The sequence below is a fragment of the Seriola aureovittata genome, chromosome 2 (assembly GCF_021018895.1).
Source record: "Seriola aureovittata isolate HTS-2021-v1 ecotype China chromosome 2, ASM2101889v1, whole genome shotgun sequence".
NCBI classification, from domain to species: Eukaryota; Metazoa; Chordata; class Actinopteri; order Carangiformes; family Carangidae; genus Seriola; species Seriola aureovittata.
Genome location: NC_079365.1, coordinates 5,067,464 through 5,082,213, shown reverse-complemented (window position 1 = coordinate 5,082,213; position 14,750 = coordinate 5,067,464). Strand labels below are relative to the sequence as shown.

The window sequence follows — 14,750 nt, the reverse complement described above, 5'->3', positions numbered from 1 at the left end:
TTGCATAATGACATTGAGTCCAGTGATATTGTAATCCCATTAGATTGCAGCCATTCTGGGACATTGAGAAATGACAACAGTTACTCACTTTTGAAACAGGATGTGGCTTTGATTGAAGCACTGACAAGAAAATAAAGAAATTTACAAAATGTGGTATTTCATATACTACCAGCAGTCATTGGTCTGCATAATGCAGAGGCTTTGCCCAAATCCTATTCAGAGATCATAAACAGTCAGCCTGTCATTTCAATCAGACTGCAGGCTATGGTAGCCCTTTAGGGTCAAACTGTTGCATTTTGACTCTCTTTAAAGAAAATGGACATGATACTTTAAAAACATAAACCTTTCAGGAAAGATTTTTATGTCAATGCTCTTTGGAAAACAGATTATTTTCAAGAACTTACTGCATGACAGGACCTTAAAATCAACTAACATACGCGTATTTTATCGTCATTCCACCCAGGACTGTTTCTGACACATGAGCAGACCCCGTTCTGTCTATGTTGAGAGGAAGAGCATGACTTTATTTTTCATCTCTACTTTGTGAGTTATGATGGAAAATGCAGAAAGACGGAAATTGTAAAATAAAAAAACACTTGATGGCGATATGCTGAAAATAGTTTTATTCTGCCAAAGAGTTTAAAGGCAGCAGAAGCAGAAGTAGGTTTGATAAACACACCACTTACTCCTTCTTTACTGCAAACATTTGCTATTATTAAGTTTGGCTGAGGTGTTGTGGTACAGGTTTGCCTGAATTGACACACATAATTTAGAAACTGGCTTCAAGAATAATATCCCAATTTTTGAGTTTACTACTTTGTGCAAACTTGCACTTTTTCATGTACATATCGTGTGTATTGTGTATATTGTATTTATTAGTGTATATTTGGTGTATTTTTGATGTATATTTCTTTTCTGCTGTGGTAAATGAATTTCCGAGTGGTGGGATTAATAAAGTTAATCTAATCTAATCTAATCTAAGAATTTACTGGAAATTCATACAAGGGACTAGGAAGCAGATCAGCAACAAACACAGCACAATACAAACATGCAAAGATAAATCCTGATCCCTAACTATGTCACGCATTTAAAGCTGCAGCTCCAGAGTGTTTATACTACGTAAACAACACTCACATCAACCACTGTTGGTCTTTTTTGATTCTGAGCTTTCAGAAGGGCGGGGCAGTGAGACATTCTGTCGACATGTCAAATATTACATTTGCTTATTGTTGCTGTCTGGGAGATTCCCCTTGCCAAGTCCAGTTCCTGATTGAGTAAGTGAATTAGAGGCCATGTGCCTCTGTTCCTCTTTCTCTCTGCCTTATTAGCCGACACTCTGACGCATCAGCAGAGAGCATCTGGTCCTGACAAGCTGCTGCTCAGGTAAGATCGATTGTAAATTTACTCTATAGAGCCATGAGATTTGTTCTCAAAGATTAATGTCTATAATGATGATCCAAAGTTAGTTCATAACCCAAAAACATACGAATACTCTGCAGGATTTAACTGTGCCCTTGATTCTGACTTGTTTGATTGCATATTTGTTGCAGAGTATGTATGGATATTCATGGATGGACCTAAATAATGTATATATTGCAAAGAAATATTAACCTAATTTTCATGAAGAACTTTGTTGTCCTTTGATTTGAGAAGCAAAGAAGTATTACATGTTGTGTAAATTGTGATAAAAGGGTGCAACACAGATTAAGAAAGATTCCCTGACCAACCACAACATTACAACAGGTAACAGGTTTTAATACCTAATATTCTGCATCATCAGTGTTGCTAGTGTTTTTGGATGCATATTTAGATGAAATAGAGCTGCTTCAGCTAAACTGAGTGCTGTCGTTTTGGTGTGTAGCCTGTGATGATAAGCAGCTGTTTCACTCCATTTTTTACACACAGTTTTGTTGAAAAGATACCATGGCCTATTGACTATCTAAATACAGAAAAGTAAACACTTTGACCTCTACTGCACCTCCGACCCACACAGAAACTTAAGAGAGCTTTCCAATGTTAGTCACATGTCTTCAATTTTTTCCGTTCAGTCTGTTTATTATTCAGTCTCTTCTTTCAGAGAATAAATCTATCATTCAAACATGCAACACACTACGGATGAAGCAACATCATCTGCAAACCAAAAAAAATGGTTAGATTTTGAATGACCGATGGAGCTCTTGATCACGGACAATCAGCATGTGACAGCTGAGTTTTAATGTCATGGCATATGCTAATACTTACTGTATTACAGCTGTGTCTTAAAATGTAATGTACTCTTTTAGTTTGAATTGAATTGAATTATCCGAAGCGTATTTTCCACAGTGAAACCTTCAACATTTGTGTATCGAATCAAAAATGCAAACTTAAAAGGGACAAACAAATGGCAGAGTTGGCCTCTACTCTCAGCCTAATTTAATAAAACTCCAGCTTGCCTCCTTATCAGGGGTCATGTGGTTTCGCCTGCAGCACTGACAGTCAGCCCTTTCAGGCCTCAGCTGAAGCAGGAATCCATTTCCCAAAGCAGTGGTGGAAACTTTTCTCAACTACTTTGATCCTTTAAGTTCTTCTCTGCATTCACTTAAACAGGATTTTTAATACAGGACTTGTATTGGAGTATTTGTATGTTGTTGTATTGGTATATTTAATATATGAGTACTTCTCCCACCACTGACCCAGGGACTTCACTCTGGATCTTCAAGTTTACAGAGTCTTGAAAATACTCGGAAAAAGAACTCCATACACACCCGATAGCATAGATTATCTTTATCATGGAGAGTGGTAAATGATGACATTATTTAAAAACCGAAAGAGCTGTGCTTTGAAAAGACACCCCTGACTTAAATAAATTTATGCTATGGGATATTTCAGTGAAGAATAAGGAAGCGGTAACTTTTAATGATAAAAAGTAAAAGTCCTCTAAATCAGGAAGTTTTCATTTATTGCTTTTCAAGTGCTCCTTGCAGAACAGCAAACATGTCAACCACACAAAAGCAGAAACTTCGCCTGATCTACTGGGGCAGGTTCATAAAAATAAAAAAGGTGAGAATTTTGCTCATGATCTTCCCCTTTTTTTCTTTTTTTTTTCTTTTTTTATCTCTCAACAGTCAAGATGTCTCTGTGCGGTTGGTTCATTCTGGTGGCTCTCATCTCTACGACCTCAAGCAAAAACCCTGGAGTAAAGGTCAAGCTGACACAAAAAGGCATTGAATATGGTAGGGTTTGCAGCAGAAGTTTCCTCTTCTAGTTGGCCTCTCTATGGAGCGCCTTGAATTTCTCATCCTCCAGTTTTCTCTGGTTTTGTTAGGCAGACAACTGGGCATGGCTTCGATCCAGCAGAAACTCAAAACCATCAAAATCCCAGACATGTCAGGAAAACAGAGGGTGTCTCCTATCGGCAAAGTCAGATACAGTTTGTCGAAGTAAGCGGCTCTATATGTTCGGCACTCATGAAAATTCTGTTGGTGAAGGTGATGTTTTATGAACTGAGCATTTTGTTTATTCTAGTATTCAAATAGTGAACGTGGCGTTACCACAGTCTGGAGTGACTCTTGTCCCGGGGACTGGCGTCAGACTGTCCATTGGTAATGCCAACCTCAGTCTGCGTGGAAGGTGGAGGGTCAAGTATCTCCGAATAATGTGAGTGAGAAAAGAAAACCTCCACCTCCTACGGCACATTTAAATCTATTTTGTGATATTTCTGCTGCAGCGGCGCCTCCTCTCTCTCCCAACAGAAAGGACAGGGGCTCATTTGATTTGAGTGTGACTGGACTCGGCATCGGCACAAGCATCGCCGTCAAGAGTGACGAGAGAGGCCGACCAGCAGTGAGTGCTGTCAACTGTGCTGCTACTGTCAGCAGTGTGAGGGTCAAGTTCCACGGTGGAGCCAGGTAAAATAGGCCCTGCTGGGCATATTACATTACGTTTGAACCTATGTGAGGGAATATAAATGTCAGCTTCCGGTTTTACTTGTCATGCTTGATGGACTGAATACTTCCCTAATTGCTGTGGTTGCTTTTTCTTTCAGCTGGCTGTACAATCTCTTCAAAAAATTCATTAACAGGGCTCTGCAAAAGACAGTGCAGAAACAGGTGAGGGGAAACCAGCCTGTTTTTGATGACCACGCTCCCTCTATGGGGATCTTATTGCCAAAGCGTCTGATTTCACCACTAGGGGTCCTCCTAAATGCAGCTAAAAGATTCCTCTTAAGATTTGTTCACAAAGCTGCCCAGAGCAACTTCTACTGGGGAACTCCTGGGCTAAAAGACGGGGTTGGGGTTGAGCCTGCTGCTACGGATGACATCATAATTAATGAATGAACTTCCTCAGTATGTCTAGAGTAACAGTACCAATAAATTAATGTGAAACTACAAGTGAAAGTCTTGCATTCAAAATACTATGCATAAGTGAAGAAGTATTACCAGCAAAATGTACTTTAAGTATCAAAAGTGAAAGTATTGATTCTGCAGTATAATGGCTCCTGTGAGTTTGACATTATTAGATAGTCATTACTGATTACATTTATGTGTACGCTGCATGGAGAGATACATAAGAGTTTGTCTCTTCTTTATTGTTACAGATGTGCCCTCTGGTGGCCAACGCAATATCTGATCTGAACCCTCAGTTGCAAACTCTCAATGGTAAAACATCCATGTACAAACAACATCCATCAAACACGTTTAGCTGTTTCTCTGATGCTGACTGTATGAGTGACTTTCTGCTTCCCTGCAGTTCTGGCCAAGGTAGACAAGCATGCAGAGATTGAATATTCTATGGTGGCATCACCCACAGTTACAAGTTCTTCTTTAGACTTGAGCTTGAAGGTAAAGAGTTTTACCTCTTACTTTCTTAAACCTTTCTACATTTTAGAATCCGACAGTTCAAGGTGATGATAAACAAACAGACTGTCATTGCTTTTCTGCCTCTCTCTTTTCGTCTTCTGCCCTTTAGGGAGAATTTTACAATATCGGGAGGCATCAGGAGCCTCCATTCTCCCCCGTGGCCTTTTCCCTGCCGCCCCAGATCAACAACATGTTGTACATGGGCATGTCCTCCTTCACTGTCAACTCTGCAGGCTTTGTCTACAACAGAGCTGGAATCCTCACCCTGAGCATCACCGATGATATGGTCAGTGTTTTTTTCGAAAGCTTAGCCTTAAATGCTACCAATGACTTTACATTAGAAGAAGTTCAACTACAGCAAAGCTACCATAAGGAGAAATCTAGTTTTGTTAACTAAAGCCACTTACAAAATGTTTTTTTAAACTACTCAAAGTGACAATGTAAAAATACAAAAAAGTCACATGCCAGCAAAAAAGTACCATTCAGTTAAGTTTATTGCAAAACCATAAAACATTTTTTTTTTTTTAAAAAAGCAACTATTCATGGGAAATTGCTGGAACGTCAGCTTTGGTTTTTTAAACAATAACTGCGAGTGCGGCCATGATGATTCTTCCTAAGACTGAGGTTCACGAGGTTACTCCATGATGATGTAGCTCTGTGACCACTGAGCAACGCCCACCCTCGACTTTTGCACATGCACTAAACAAAGGTCAGGTGTGTGGTGGTGGCTGCCTGACGAATGCATTGTCCGGACATGTCTTCACAGTGCTCACAGTGAATGAACAAGAGGGTTTGGCTGTTCAATTACAGAAGAGAAGCAATGGTTCAAAGAATAAAAATAAAAATGGTTCCTCTCCATTGATGACCCAACATTGTTTTTTAGTTTCAGTTAACTACATAAAAATGGCAAAAAAGTTAGTTTCTGAAAATGTAGTTAAACAACTGGTTTGATTACATGTAGTTCACTACTCCCCAACACTGGATATGGTGAGCTGCTCCCTCTTGATATCTTACTGAATTTTCTTTCCTGTCATTCTGTCGCAACAGATCCCGAAAATCTCTCCCATCCGACTCAGCACCGGGACGTTTGGGACCTTCATCCCGGAGGTGACAACACATTCCACTGATTTGATAAGAAAGATCACCTTCACTGGAAGTTTGTCGGGTATATATCTCCGTGTATTTTCAGATCAGAAGGCGTTTCCCAGGTCTAATGGTAAAACTGCAGGTGAAGACAGTGAAAGATCCCGTCGTCACCTTTGAACCCAACAACGCTACCATTCAGGTCACCGGCAGCGTGACGGCCTTCGCTATCCAACCCAACAGCACACTTACCCCCCTCTTCGTCCTGAACTTGGTGGGTTAAACAGCCGGCACGACAATAAGCCACTGTGTGATTCAGAAAAACACTGAAACTCTCTCACCATATTTATCCCACGTTACAGGACACCAGTGTCAGCACCAAACTGTTTGTCAGTGGAATGACGCTGGCTGGATCTGTCTCCCTCAACAAGTGAGTTACTTAAAAATCAGGACTTGTTCTCAGAGGAGAAAAACGGGGGCCAAAAGGTCCCTGTAGAGATGAACATCACGGTCTAATTTTGCCTCATTTGCAGAATGGCGCTGACCCTGGGGACAAGCTATGTAGGACAGTTTCAGGTGAGGGATGAATTTTAACATGATTCCCAGTGTGTTTCATCAGCTCCAAGTCAACGAACTAACCCCAACCCCTCACCCACAGGTCAGTTCCCTCAGCAGCATCCTGTCAGTCGTCCTCAGATTGGTAGTCATACCCCAAGTGAATGGTGAGTTTGTGAATTTTCGGTTTGTATTCTGTATTAACTAGGTGCCGTGTCAAGTACGCAGACTGTTACATGCAGATCAACACTGAGCACAGAGTTCAGGGGATTTTGTTTAGACTCTGATGTAAGTTTCAAATCCAATCTACTTAATGCCTACATTTCAAGCAGAAATACCAGTGGGTCCCAACCTTTTTTTGTCTTTTTGTTTGGTATCGACACCAGCCATTATGTTCCTCATTTGTTCATTTGAACCGAGTTTCAATTAAATGGCATTTAACACTCTTAATTATATAAAAAGTGGATACTGTTACAACATTTTTAGCCATTTGAGCAACAAACCACTTTGGTCCAAACTGAAATTTCATGGACCGCCATAAAATATATGTACAGACATCCATGGTTCTCAGACAATGTGTCCTACTGACTCTGGTGATCTGCAGACTTCTCTTCTAGCGCCACCACATGTTGAGATTTTTGCTTTTTATTGAAATATCTTGACAACTATTGGATGGATTGCAGTGAAATTTGGTTCATGAATTGAATTGCAGGATGGGTGATTTGTGATCACTTTGATTCCCTGAACTTTAATCTAGCGCCATCATCAGATCTAAATACTTTGGTTGTCGACTAAGTGCCTGCAAGACAAAATACTAAAGGTTTTCGTTCATACTACTACTACTACTACTACTACTGAGAAAAGCACTTTCCATTTCTCTTAGTTACTTTGACTTCTCTGCTTGCTATCTGGTTTTCACCCTTTCTCAATTCAAACAAATGGTGTAAAGGTTTTAAAACTTACTGAGGATGATGGAAGCAGTAGCCTGTGCAATCAGCCAATCGGAGCTGGCAGTTTATTGGTTACTTTGTAAACTATCTACAGACCATCCTTGCCAAATATCATCGAACACAATTACAGTCAGTGAGTGAGACAAACACAAGGGGAGAAATGAGATGAGAGACCATAGTCGCAGAAATAAATGGGGAATGTGGGGGAGTGAGATGTAAGAGGGAAAGAAAGAGAGAGGGAGGTGTTAAAGCTGTTAAATTTTTAAGATGGACTACCTGGATTATGGTATATATATATATATATATATATATATATATATATATCTTTTTTTAATTCATACCATATCAAAGTCTCTCTGATCACCCTCTGCTAATTTACTAAATGTCCTCACCCCCCAGTCGGAGGAGACAGGAAATGTGTCTTTCTTGTTGTCCTTCATAAAGAACTTTGTATTTGTTTTTATATAACCACTTTGCACATTGATAGCATCTTTAAATTTTCATCAAGTTTTGTTTTTTCATTTTCATTGTAATAAGGTTGCACCAGTTTAAAAGTTGTTAATTACTCTCTCAGCATGCGTGTGGTGTTTACTGTATTTCTTTTTCATGTTTATCATCTTTTTATGCAAAGCACTTTGAGCTGCATTTAATGCATGAATTGTGCTGTATAATTATCTTGTGTTATAAATCCAACCTTAATAATATCATTATAATGTTTGCCACATTTCTGTGACTAGTTAATCTAAATGTATTCATTTCGCTCCACAGTTCAACTTGCAAAGGGATACCCACTTCCTGCAATTGGAAAGATGAAGCTTGTGAACACTCAGGTTCAGGTCCTGAAGGTCAGAGACATTATATTCTCGATAAAAGTACCTGCATGTGTTACATGTATTATATCACTGGCATTTTATGAGGGCTAATCTGACATTAAAAACATGGTAGAAAACATTTTAAATATCTAATTGATTAACAGAATGAATCATCTCAGAGCTGTTATTAACTGCTGTTGCTGTGCTTTTCTCCAGGACTACATGCTGATTGGAACAGATGTTCAGTTTGCAAGATAAACTGCATGCCTTAAAACTCCCAGGATGCCTTTCTGCACTGAAGCACGCCATTATGTAAGCACAATCACAGCAAGAGCACAACTACCTGACAGAGAAATTTCGAAGAAATCAAGTGTTGTGCAAGTATTACTTCTCCTGCAAGCCTGAGAAAAGCATGCCTCTGGTTTGCATTTGGATCTCACATCAGATTTTTATCTTTTCTTTTTTTTTTATATATTGTTTTTTCTTTTAAATGTGAACTGTGTCCAGCTTTTCTACATGTGAAATGTAGCGAACCTCTCCACGAGGGTTACTGCAGCCCTGTCATAACAGGCGACAGTCTGCAGGAGGATGGGGGGATTTGCTGCTGTCACCATAATCATCTTTTTTTGAAATAACGTGCTCCTTCCAAAGCAGATCACAGCACTTTCTCCTGCTGACTTTAGGCAAATTCTTTCTCAAAGTTTCCAACTTTGTACCTCACGCAGCGATTGTATAAATGTGCTGACCAAATGACATTTTTAAACCAGTTTGGAAAATGTCCACAAAAAAAATAAAAAAAATGCCATGACATCAATCTGGCACCACTGCTGACAGCAAAACAGACAGTATTCTTTTAATTTATATCATCCAAACAGGTTTCAGTATCTTAAGTAGTTTAATATCTACATACACACAGACGGTACCGACAGCATAAATAATCCATTGCAGTTTTCGTAGCTCATCGTCTGTAGAAAAACAGCCTCCATGTATCTTCAAAGTCAGACAAGAGAATAGAACAAAGTGTGTTGTCACCTGTGTCAATCGACGGTGTTGACTGAGGCCACACGTTCATCAACCCGGTGAGTAGGCAGAGTCTCACAGTGCTTCACTGAGCCTCTCAGGGAGCTGTGACCGAGGGCTCGACCTCTCAGGCTCTGGGAGTTGGCCGACGATATCTACGTTAAAAACACAAAACATCAAAACAATAAATGACTGAACGATGAAATCTCTGAAAGTACCGTACTGTGATGATTGTTGAAATGATAGTCCTAACGCTCAGTGGGAGAAAACATGCTTTTTCATGCTGTTATCTTTTAACTTTGATTTTATGGTTGTTACGTCACAGCTTGACATGAGTTTTATGTGACTTTATTAAAGGTGTACCTACACCCCAACATCTGGAAATGTTTATTTTGTGACTATTACGGAGAGACTTGTCTCCATCTCATACTGATAACTGGGTCTTTGAGGGTGACAGCGATGTTAGTATTTGAGAGATGGTAACATTACAACAACATAAACACATAATATACAATATATGTTATTATTTTAAAATGATCATTATTAAGAGTTGCATGCTCAAAAACTGAGCTGATCTGCTTCATCAGGACTGTGTGCATTTGATCAGACTGAATTGACAGCGATGAAAAAGACTGTCGTCAGATTCAGATTCAGATGTTCCTGAATCCTGATTGGTGCACACAAGTACATGACATCACCTTTTTTCCTACTGAGCCACACACACCCACTCCAAACCAGGGAGAGGATAAATGAGAAATACAGAAACTTTCTCAGGTGAAATAACAAACGCTGTTCTAACTAAAATAGTGTTAAAAAAAATCTTCTTTCTAACAACCTTAAAATATCTTTGGCATTTCATTACAACAACTTCTTGTCACTTAATTTTTACCGCTACTAATAAATCTGTGATAATTTTATATCTACCAATAATATCAGCTGTATCTGTCACACTCTATTTGGAGGAAGATTTAAAAATGTGTGGACCAGGACGATCTGTATGAACCGAGCCCTACCTTCACCAGCACATAGTCTCCAGCATTGATCGGTGCAGTGTTGGATTCTGCGAACTGAGCAGCAACGTCCTCTTTGGGGAAAATCACTTTCATATTGCCATCAGTTCTCCCACACAGGTCCTCGGCTGATCTTTTACTTTTCTGCATCAAAATGAAACCCAGAGATGAGCAGTGTTGCTTGGTAACAACCTGGTAAAAGTACAACATCCATATACCCATTTTCTAAACCATTTATCCTGTGCAGGGTCACAGCAGGGCGATAAATATATAGTAGATATCATATGTATTAAAGAGCGAGCCTAACACTGCTAACAAGTCACCGTGTGCCAGTCATGTGTGCAGTACTCACTCCCTCCACCAGGACGAGCCGCGTGCTGCCGATGAGAGCGGCGTTGACCCTCGCAGCTTCCTCCCTGAACACACTGATACACTCCTCCAGCCTCCGCCGCTTCACCTCTGCCGGCACGTCATCCTGCAGCCGATGGTAGGCGCTGGTTTTCTGGGTAAGATGAGGGAGACTGGGATTTAATTCTAAACTTGACAAAAGATTTTTTGGTGTAATATACATGCACTCTACAAACGCACAAGAGCTCACCTTCCTCATACTGTAGGCAAAAAGGAATCCCACGTTGTAGCCCACCTCTCTGATCAGAGACAGAGTCTGCTGGTGGTCGTCTTCCGTTTCACCGCAGAAGCCGGAGATGAAGTCACTGCTGAGACTCACCTCTGACACACAGACAGCAATGATGTGTAACACACCAGGGTTCAGGGTTTTCTGTTCTCTTTAATGTTTAATCCCTCTGCAGATATAGCTGTATTATTCATCAACAAGTGGCTCTGTTGCATCTTTTTTAAATATTTGGCTTGAGATTTCTTTGGGCTACGGACAATATTTGACCATCAGCTGAAACCTTCTATTACCATGCTAAACTGCATGTTCATGTTATATATGTTTTAATATCTTTCCATTGTGCAACTTCAGTGGGTTTGAGGACAAGTCTGGCCACGTAATATAAAGATTTCTCACTATGTGCAAGTGCAAAATAGGTGGATACAAAATAAAGCTGGAGACAAAATAAAGAAAAACCTGAATTCCATAACCTACCTGGGATGATTTTCTTAATGTTCTTCACAAGATCAAGGTAAGCCTCTCTTGTGTAGCTGTATTTTCATTTTTTTTTTTAAAGAAAAAGAGGCATTATCAGAACACTTACTAACATTTTAAGAGACCTTATAAACTGAATAGCGCGACGGTTTCTTACCCACGACGCATTGCTTTCAGGACCTGGCTGCTCCCACTCTGGGCTGGAAGGTGAATCTGGCTGCAGATGTTTCTTCGTTCTGCAATCAGATGCAAAACCTGTGAACACCAACGCAGAAACCAGGTCAGCAAGCGTCAGTCAGCCAAGTTAATATGGGACTTATACACAGAAACAGACGGGGGTTCGGTCTTGTTAGTTGGCACTTTGTTGAACATCTATATTTGTCATCCAAGTTGGAAATCAACACTGGACTGTCATTTTGAGAATGTGTTTTCAGCAGCTGCTCTGTCAACAGAATTTTTTTTAAAAGCTGACCTCGTCAGGAAAATCCTTGGGATGAGGGGAGGTGAATCTGATCCTCATGTCGGGATCGATGAGTGACACTCGGTCCAGCAGGTCAGAGAAGCGCAGGCCTCCCTGTTTTGTTCGGTAAACCGTCTTGAAGCCGCGGCTGTGCTGGGTCAGGTCCGAGCCGCAGAACTGTTCTTCTGACGTGTCTCTGTAGCTGTTGACGTTCTGACCCAGCAACGTCACCTCCTTCACACCCTGAGGAAAACATCCACCACACAAGCACTGGTCAGGGACGCTGTTCACTCTGGAATGTTAATATTAATCTTGAACGCTGAGCATCACCTAGCAATTAATACCAAGTGTCAATCTGAGTTATTCATCTTAATGTACAGACCCGTACGCAAATAGACCCGTACGCAAATGATATATATATATATACAAATGTACATTTAAAAATGATATATAAAACCTTTAGAAATTAGAAATTGGAACATATCTATATATATATAAGCCTGTCAATATACAGTATGTTGGTATTAAATACAGTTGGGTGAAAATTAGTGAAAAACATAATTAGGCATATAGAATTTGTATATGTATGTTGTTTTAATAAACTTATACATATAAATGAAATATATATTGTTAACATATATGCTTGCAACATATAAAAATGAATCACAGATATTTTTAAAGTAAATATACAAATTTTACTATGAGTATTTGTATGTTATAAACTTATATCTTCATATATCTAGAGAATGTATATATATGATCACAGTATATGTCATATATTACACCTCTTAGTTGGTACCTAGCTTGAGAGGTTACAGTTACACTATTAAACTAAAATATAATCAGATTTTCTCTAATACAAGTTCAGTTAAGTTGCCATATGTCACAGTTACTGATGTTAGAAATGATCTGAAAAACAGTTGCTCACACAAAACTTTATTTCTGAGGACGTTAATTAGAAAAATATTACTGTCTAACAAACCTGTTGTCTAACAGCCCTATTGTCAGTGCAGTCATTGGTCTAACAGAAATTAAACCCTTCAGTTATAAACAAGTGTAGGAAACTGACTGACTTTATCATTGAGGCCATAACTTGCCTGGTCAGAGAGCAGACGAACTTCCTCAAGAATAGAGCTGACAGGTCGACTCCTCTCTCTGCCTCGGGTGAAGGGGACGATGCAGTAACTGCACATGTTGTCACAGCCTCGCATGATGGACCTGCCGGACACATAAAACCATCAGATGGTACATTATAAAAGACTAAGAGCTGCTGAGAATTAACAGGAGGTGGTGTGGAGGGCGAATAACCTCCCCCAAAACCATCATTGCCACTTAACAAATCCACACACTCACACAAAAGCACTGTGTCCCTGAGGGGCGTAGTGGACAGGCATGATGTCAGCATAGGTCTCTTCTAAAGACAGCAGCACGTTGCTCGCCTGAAGACCTCCGTCAGCTACAGTCAAGAGGCGGGGGAGGTCGCGGTACGCATCTGGACCTGCGAGAACGTCGACCAGCTTCTCCCGCTCCAGCAGCTCAGTCTTCAGCCTCTCTGCCATGCAACCTGGAGAGACACACCCATTAACATTTCTCAGTAGCCGCTGTAATCCAATCACATATGTGTACATTAGTGAACTCACTTACCTAAAATCCCAATTTTCATTGGTGTGTGGGTCTTTAACCGTTTTCTTTTCATAGCTGTGAGTTGCTGTAGTCTATTCCAAATGGTCTGTTCAGCTTTTTCTCTGTTATGAAACGAGTTGAGGTTTCTCTGTTAGTTGGTGCATCTAGCATGTGAAAACCTTGTGATGCAAATTTTACAAAGTTTATATAATTGTTGCACATACAAAAGCAGCCATTTAGGTTTTTCCTGAGACTGTAACATTAACATTAAGTAACATTTAAGCTACAACACTATCTTACCTTATGGAGCATGTAACCAGAAGGACAACGTCTGCCTGCAAGCAGAAAAAGACATCTTAACCTAACTGCGCTGACTGATTAAAATGGTCAAAAAAAAGCAGGACTCAGCTGTACCTCATTTAAATCACTCGTGCGTAGATATCCCTTCCTCTGTAGTATGGACCAGGCTATCTCTGTGTCGTTCACATTCATTTGACATCCATAGGTTTCAAAATACACTGGAGCAAAAAACAAAACACAGATTCAGCATTTGTCCCAGACAATCAACATGAACTCTGTCAATAGCCTTCAATCACAAAGACTAACCTCTCCTTGAATTCCCCATCTCCAAGTCCTCAGAGAGATAACCATGTCTGTCTGAGGACTCTTCATCTGCAGGTTGAGTCTTATTAACTGAAACTCCTTTGATGAAATCCTGAAAATTTGGACCAGAGGACAACTGGGTCCTGAACCTGTCCACAGCTGTCCTCCTCTGCCTTGAATTGACACTGGCCTTAGCTAAATTAGAGCAACATCTGGTTGGGATACACCTGACAGGTATCCAGTGTTGGGGAAGAGTAAACAAGGGTTTTAAAGTCCTGAGGAATTCCATGCTTAGCTAGCTATAGCACAAAGAGCAAAGGCTAACTGAAAGCTCTAACAGAACAACTCAGTGAGCTGCCGTAGTACTAACTCGTAGCTGACATTTTGTTGTTTTTCTTGCTGAATAAGTTACTGCATGTGTGCGAGCTGCATTGGCTAAATGTCATTCACGCACTCCTCAAGTGGAGCCAAAGATGTCTAAATGTCAAGAAGGGTATCTCCCCCTTCCTAAGTAACGTTACACAAACCCGGAAAAGCGTCTGAATGAAAATGTTTTTATGTATCGGTGTTAGTTTTGGGAACAGTGGCATGAGCTCTAGCTTATAACAGCTCATGTACAACTACCAAAACTATTCAGAATGATATACGCTTTTGAATTCAGCTGTACATGGGTAAAACTGAAGTAACC

General features: G+C 40.1%; 2 protein-coding genes across 3 annotated transcripts; one reads left to right on the top strand and one right to left on the bottom strand.

Annotated features, from left to right (window-relative positions):
* Positions 1–1,316: 1,316 nt before the first annotated feature.
* On the top strand, positions 1,317–8,963 carry LOC130187834 (bactericidal permeability-increasing protein-like). 2 transcript variants are annotated; one of them, XM_056405749.1, is made up of 16 exons: positions 1,317–1,383; positions 3,105–3,212; positions 3,305–3,419; positions 3,505–3,636; positions 3,732–3,887; positions 4,025–4,088; positions 4,577–4,637; positions 4,729–4,820; positions 4,948–5,124; positions 5,886–5,945; positions 6,028–6,195; positions 6,284–6,351; positions 6,455–6,497; positions 6,580–6,643; positions 8,195–8,271; positions 8,455–8,963. In XM_056405749.1, the coding sequence occupies exons 2-16, from the start codon at positions 3,110–3,112 to the stop codon at positions 8,494–8,496; spliced, it is 1,422 nt and encodes a 473-aa protein (XP_056261724.1). In that variant the 5' UTR covers positions 1,317–1,383; positions 3,105–3,109; the 3' UTR covers positions 8,497–8,963. The 2 variants fall into 2 exon arrangements, with proteins under 2 accessions (XP_056261724.1, XP_056261733.1); XM_056405758.1 differs by lacking the exon at positions 1,317–1,383 and having other exon boundaries at positions 2,470–3,212.
* Positions 8,964–9,114: 151 nt separating this feature from the next.
* cdk5rap1 (CDK5 regulatory subunit associated protein 1) lies at positions 9,115–14,518 on the bottom strand. The gene is made up of 13 exons (XM_056405736.1): positions 14,066–14,518; positions 13,874–13,977; positions 13,760–13,794; positions 13,481–13,581; positions 13,190–13,400; positions 12,934–13,054; positions 11,849–12,079; positions 11,534–11,631; positions 11,377–11,432; positions 10,867–10,997; positions 10,621–10,770; positions 10,272–10,412; positions 9,115–9,413 (listed from the first exon to the last, which is right to left on the bottom strand). The coding sequence occupies exons 1-13, from the start codon at positions 14,349–14,351 to the stop codon at positions 9,276–9,278; spliced, it is 1,803 nt and encodes a 600-aa protein (XP_056261711.1). The 5' UTR covers positions 14,352–14,518; the 3' UTR covers positions 9,115–9,275.
* Between the last annotated feature and the right edge of the window lie 232 nt (positions 14,519–14,750).

What these genes read in the sequence shown, in the direction of transcription:
- LOC130187834 (XM_056405749.1), top strand. Translation starts at nt 3,110, where the DNA reads ATGTCTCTGTGCGGTTGGTTCATTCTGGTGGCTCTCATCTCTACGACC. An exon ending in AAAAGACAGTGCAGAAACAG is followed by an intron (nt 4,089 to 4,576) that starts GTGAGGGGAAAC and finishes TTATTGTTACAG; the next exon opens with ATGTGCCCTCTGGTGGCCAA. An exon ending in TTGGGACCTTCATCCCGGAG is followed by an intron (nt 5,946 to 6,027) that starts GTGACAACACAT and finishes GTGTATTTTCAG; the next exon opens with ATCAGAAGGCGTTTCCCAGG.
- cdk5rap1 (XM_056405736.1), bottom strand. Translation starts at nt 14,351, where the DNA reads ATGGAATTCCTCAGGACTTTAAAACCCTTGTTTACTCTTCCCCAACAC. An exon ending in CTGGTTACATGCTCCATAAG is followed by an intron (nt 13,582 to 13,759) that starts GTAAGATAGTGT and finishes GTTTCATAACAG; the next exon opens with AGAAAAAGCTGAACAGACCA. An exon ending in TTCGTCTGCTCTCTGACCAG is followed by an intron (nt 12,080 to 12,933) that starts GCAAGTTATGGC and finishes TGTTTTCCTCAG; the next exon opens with GGTGTGAAGGAGGTGACGTT.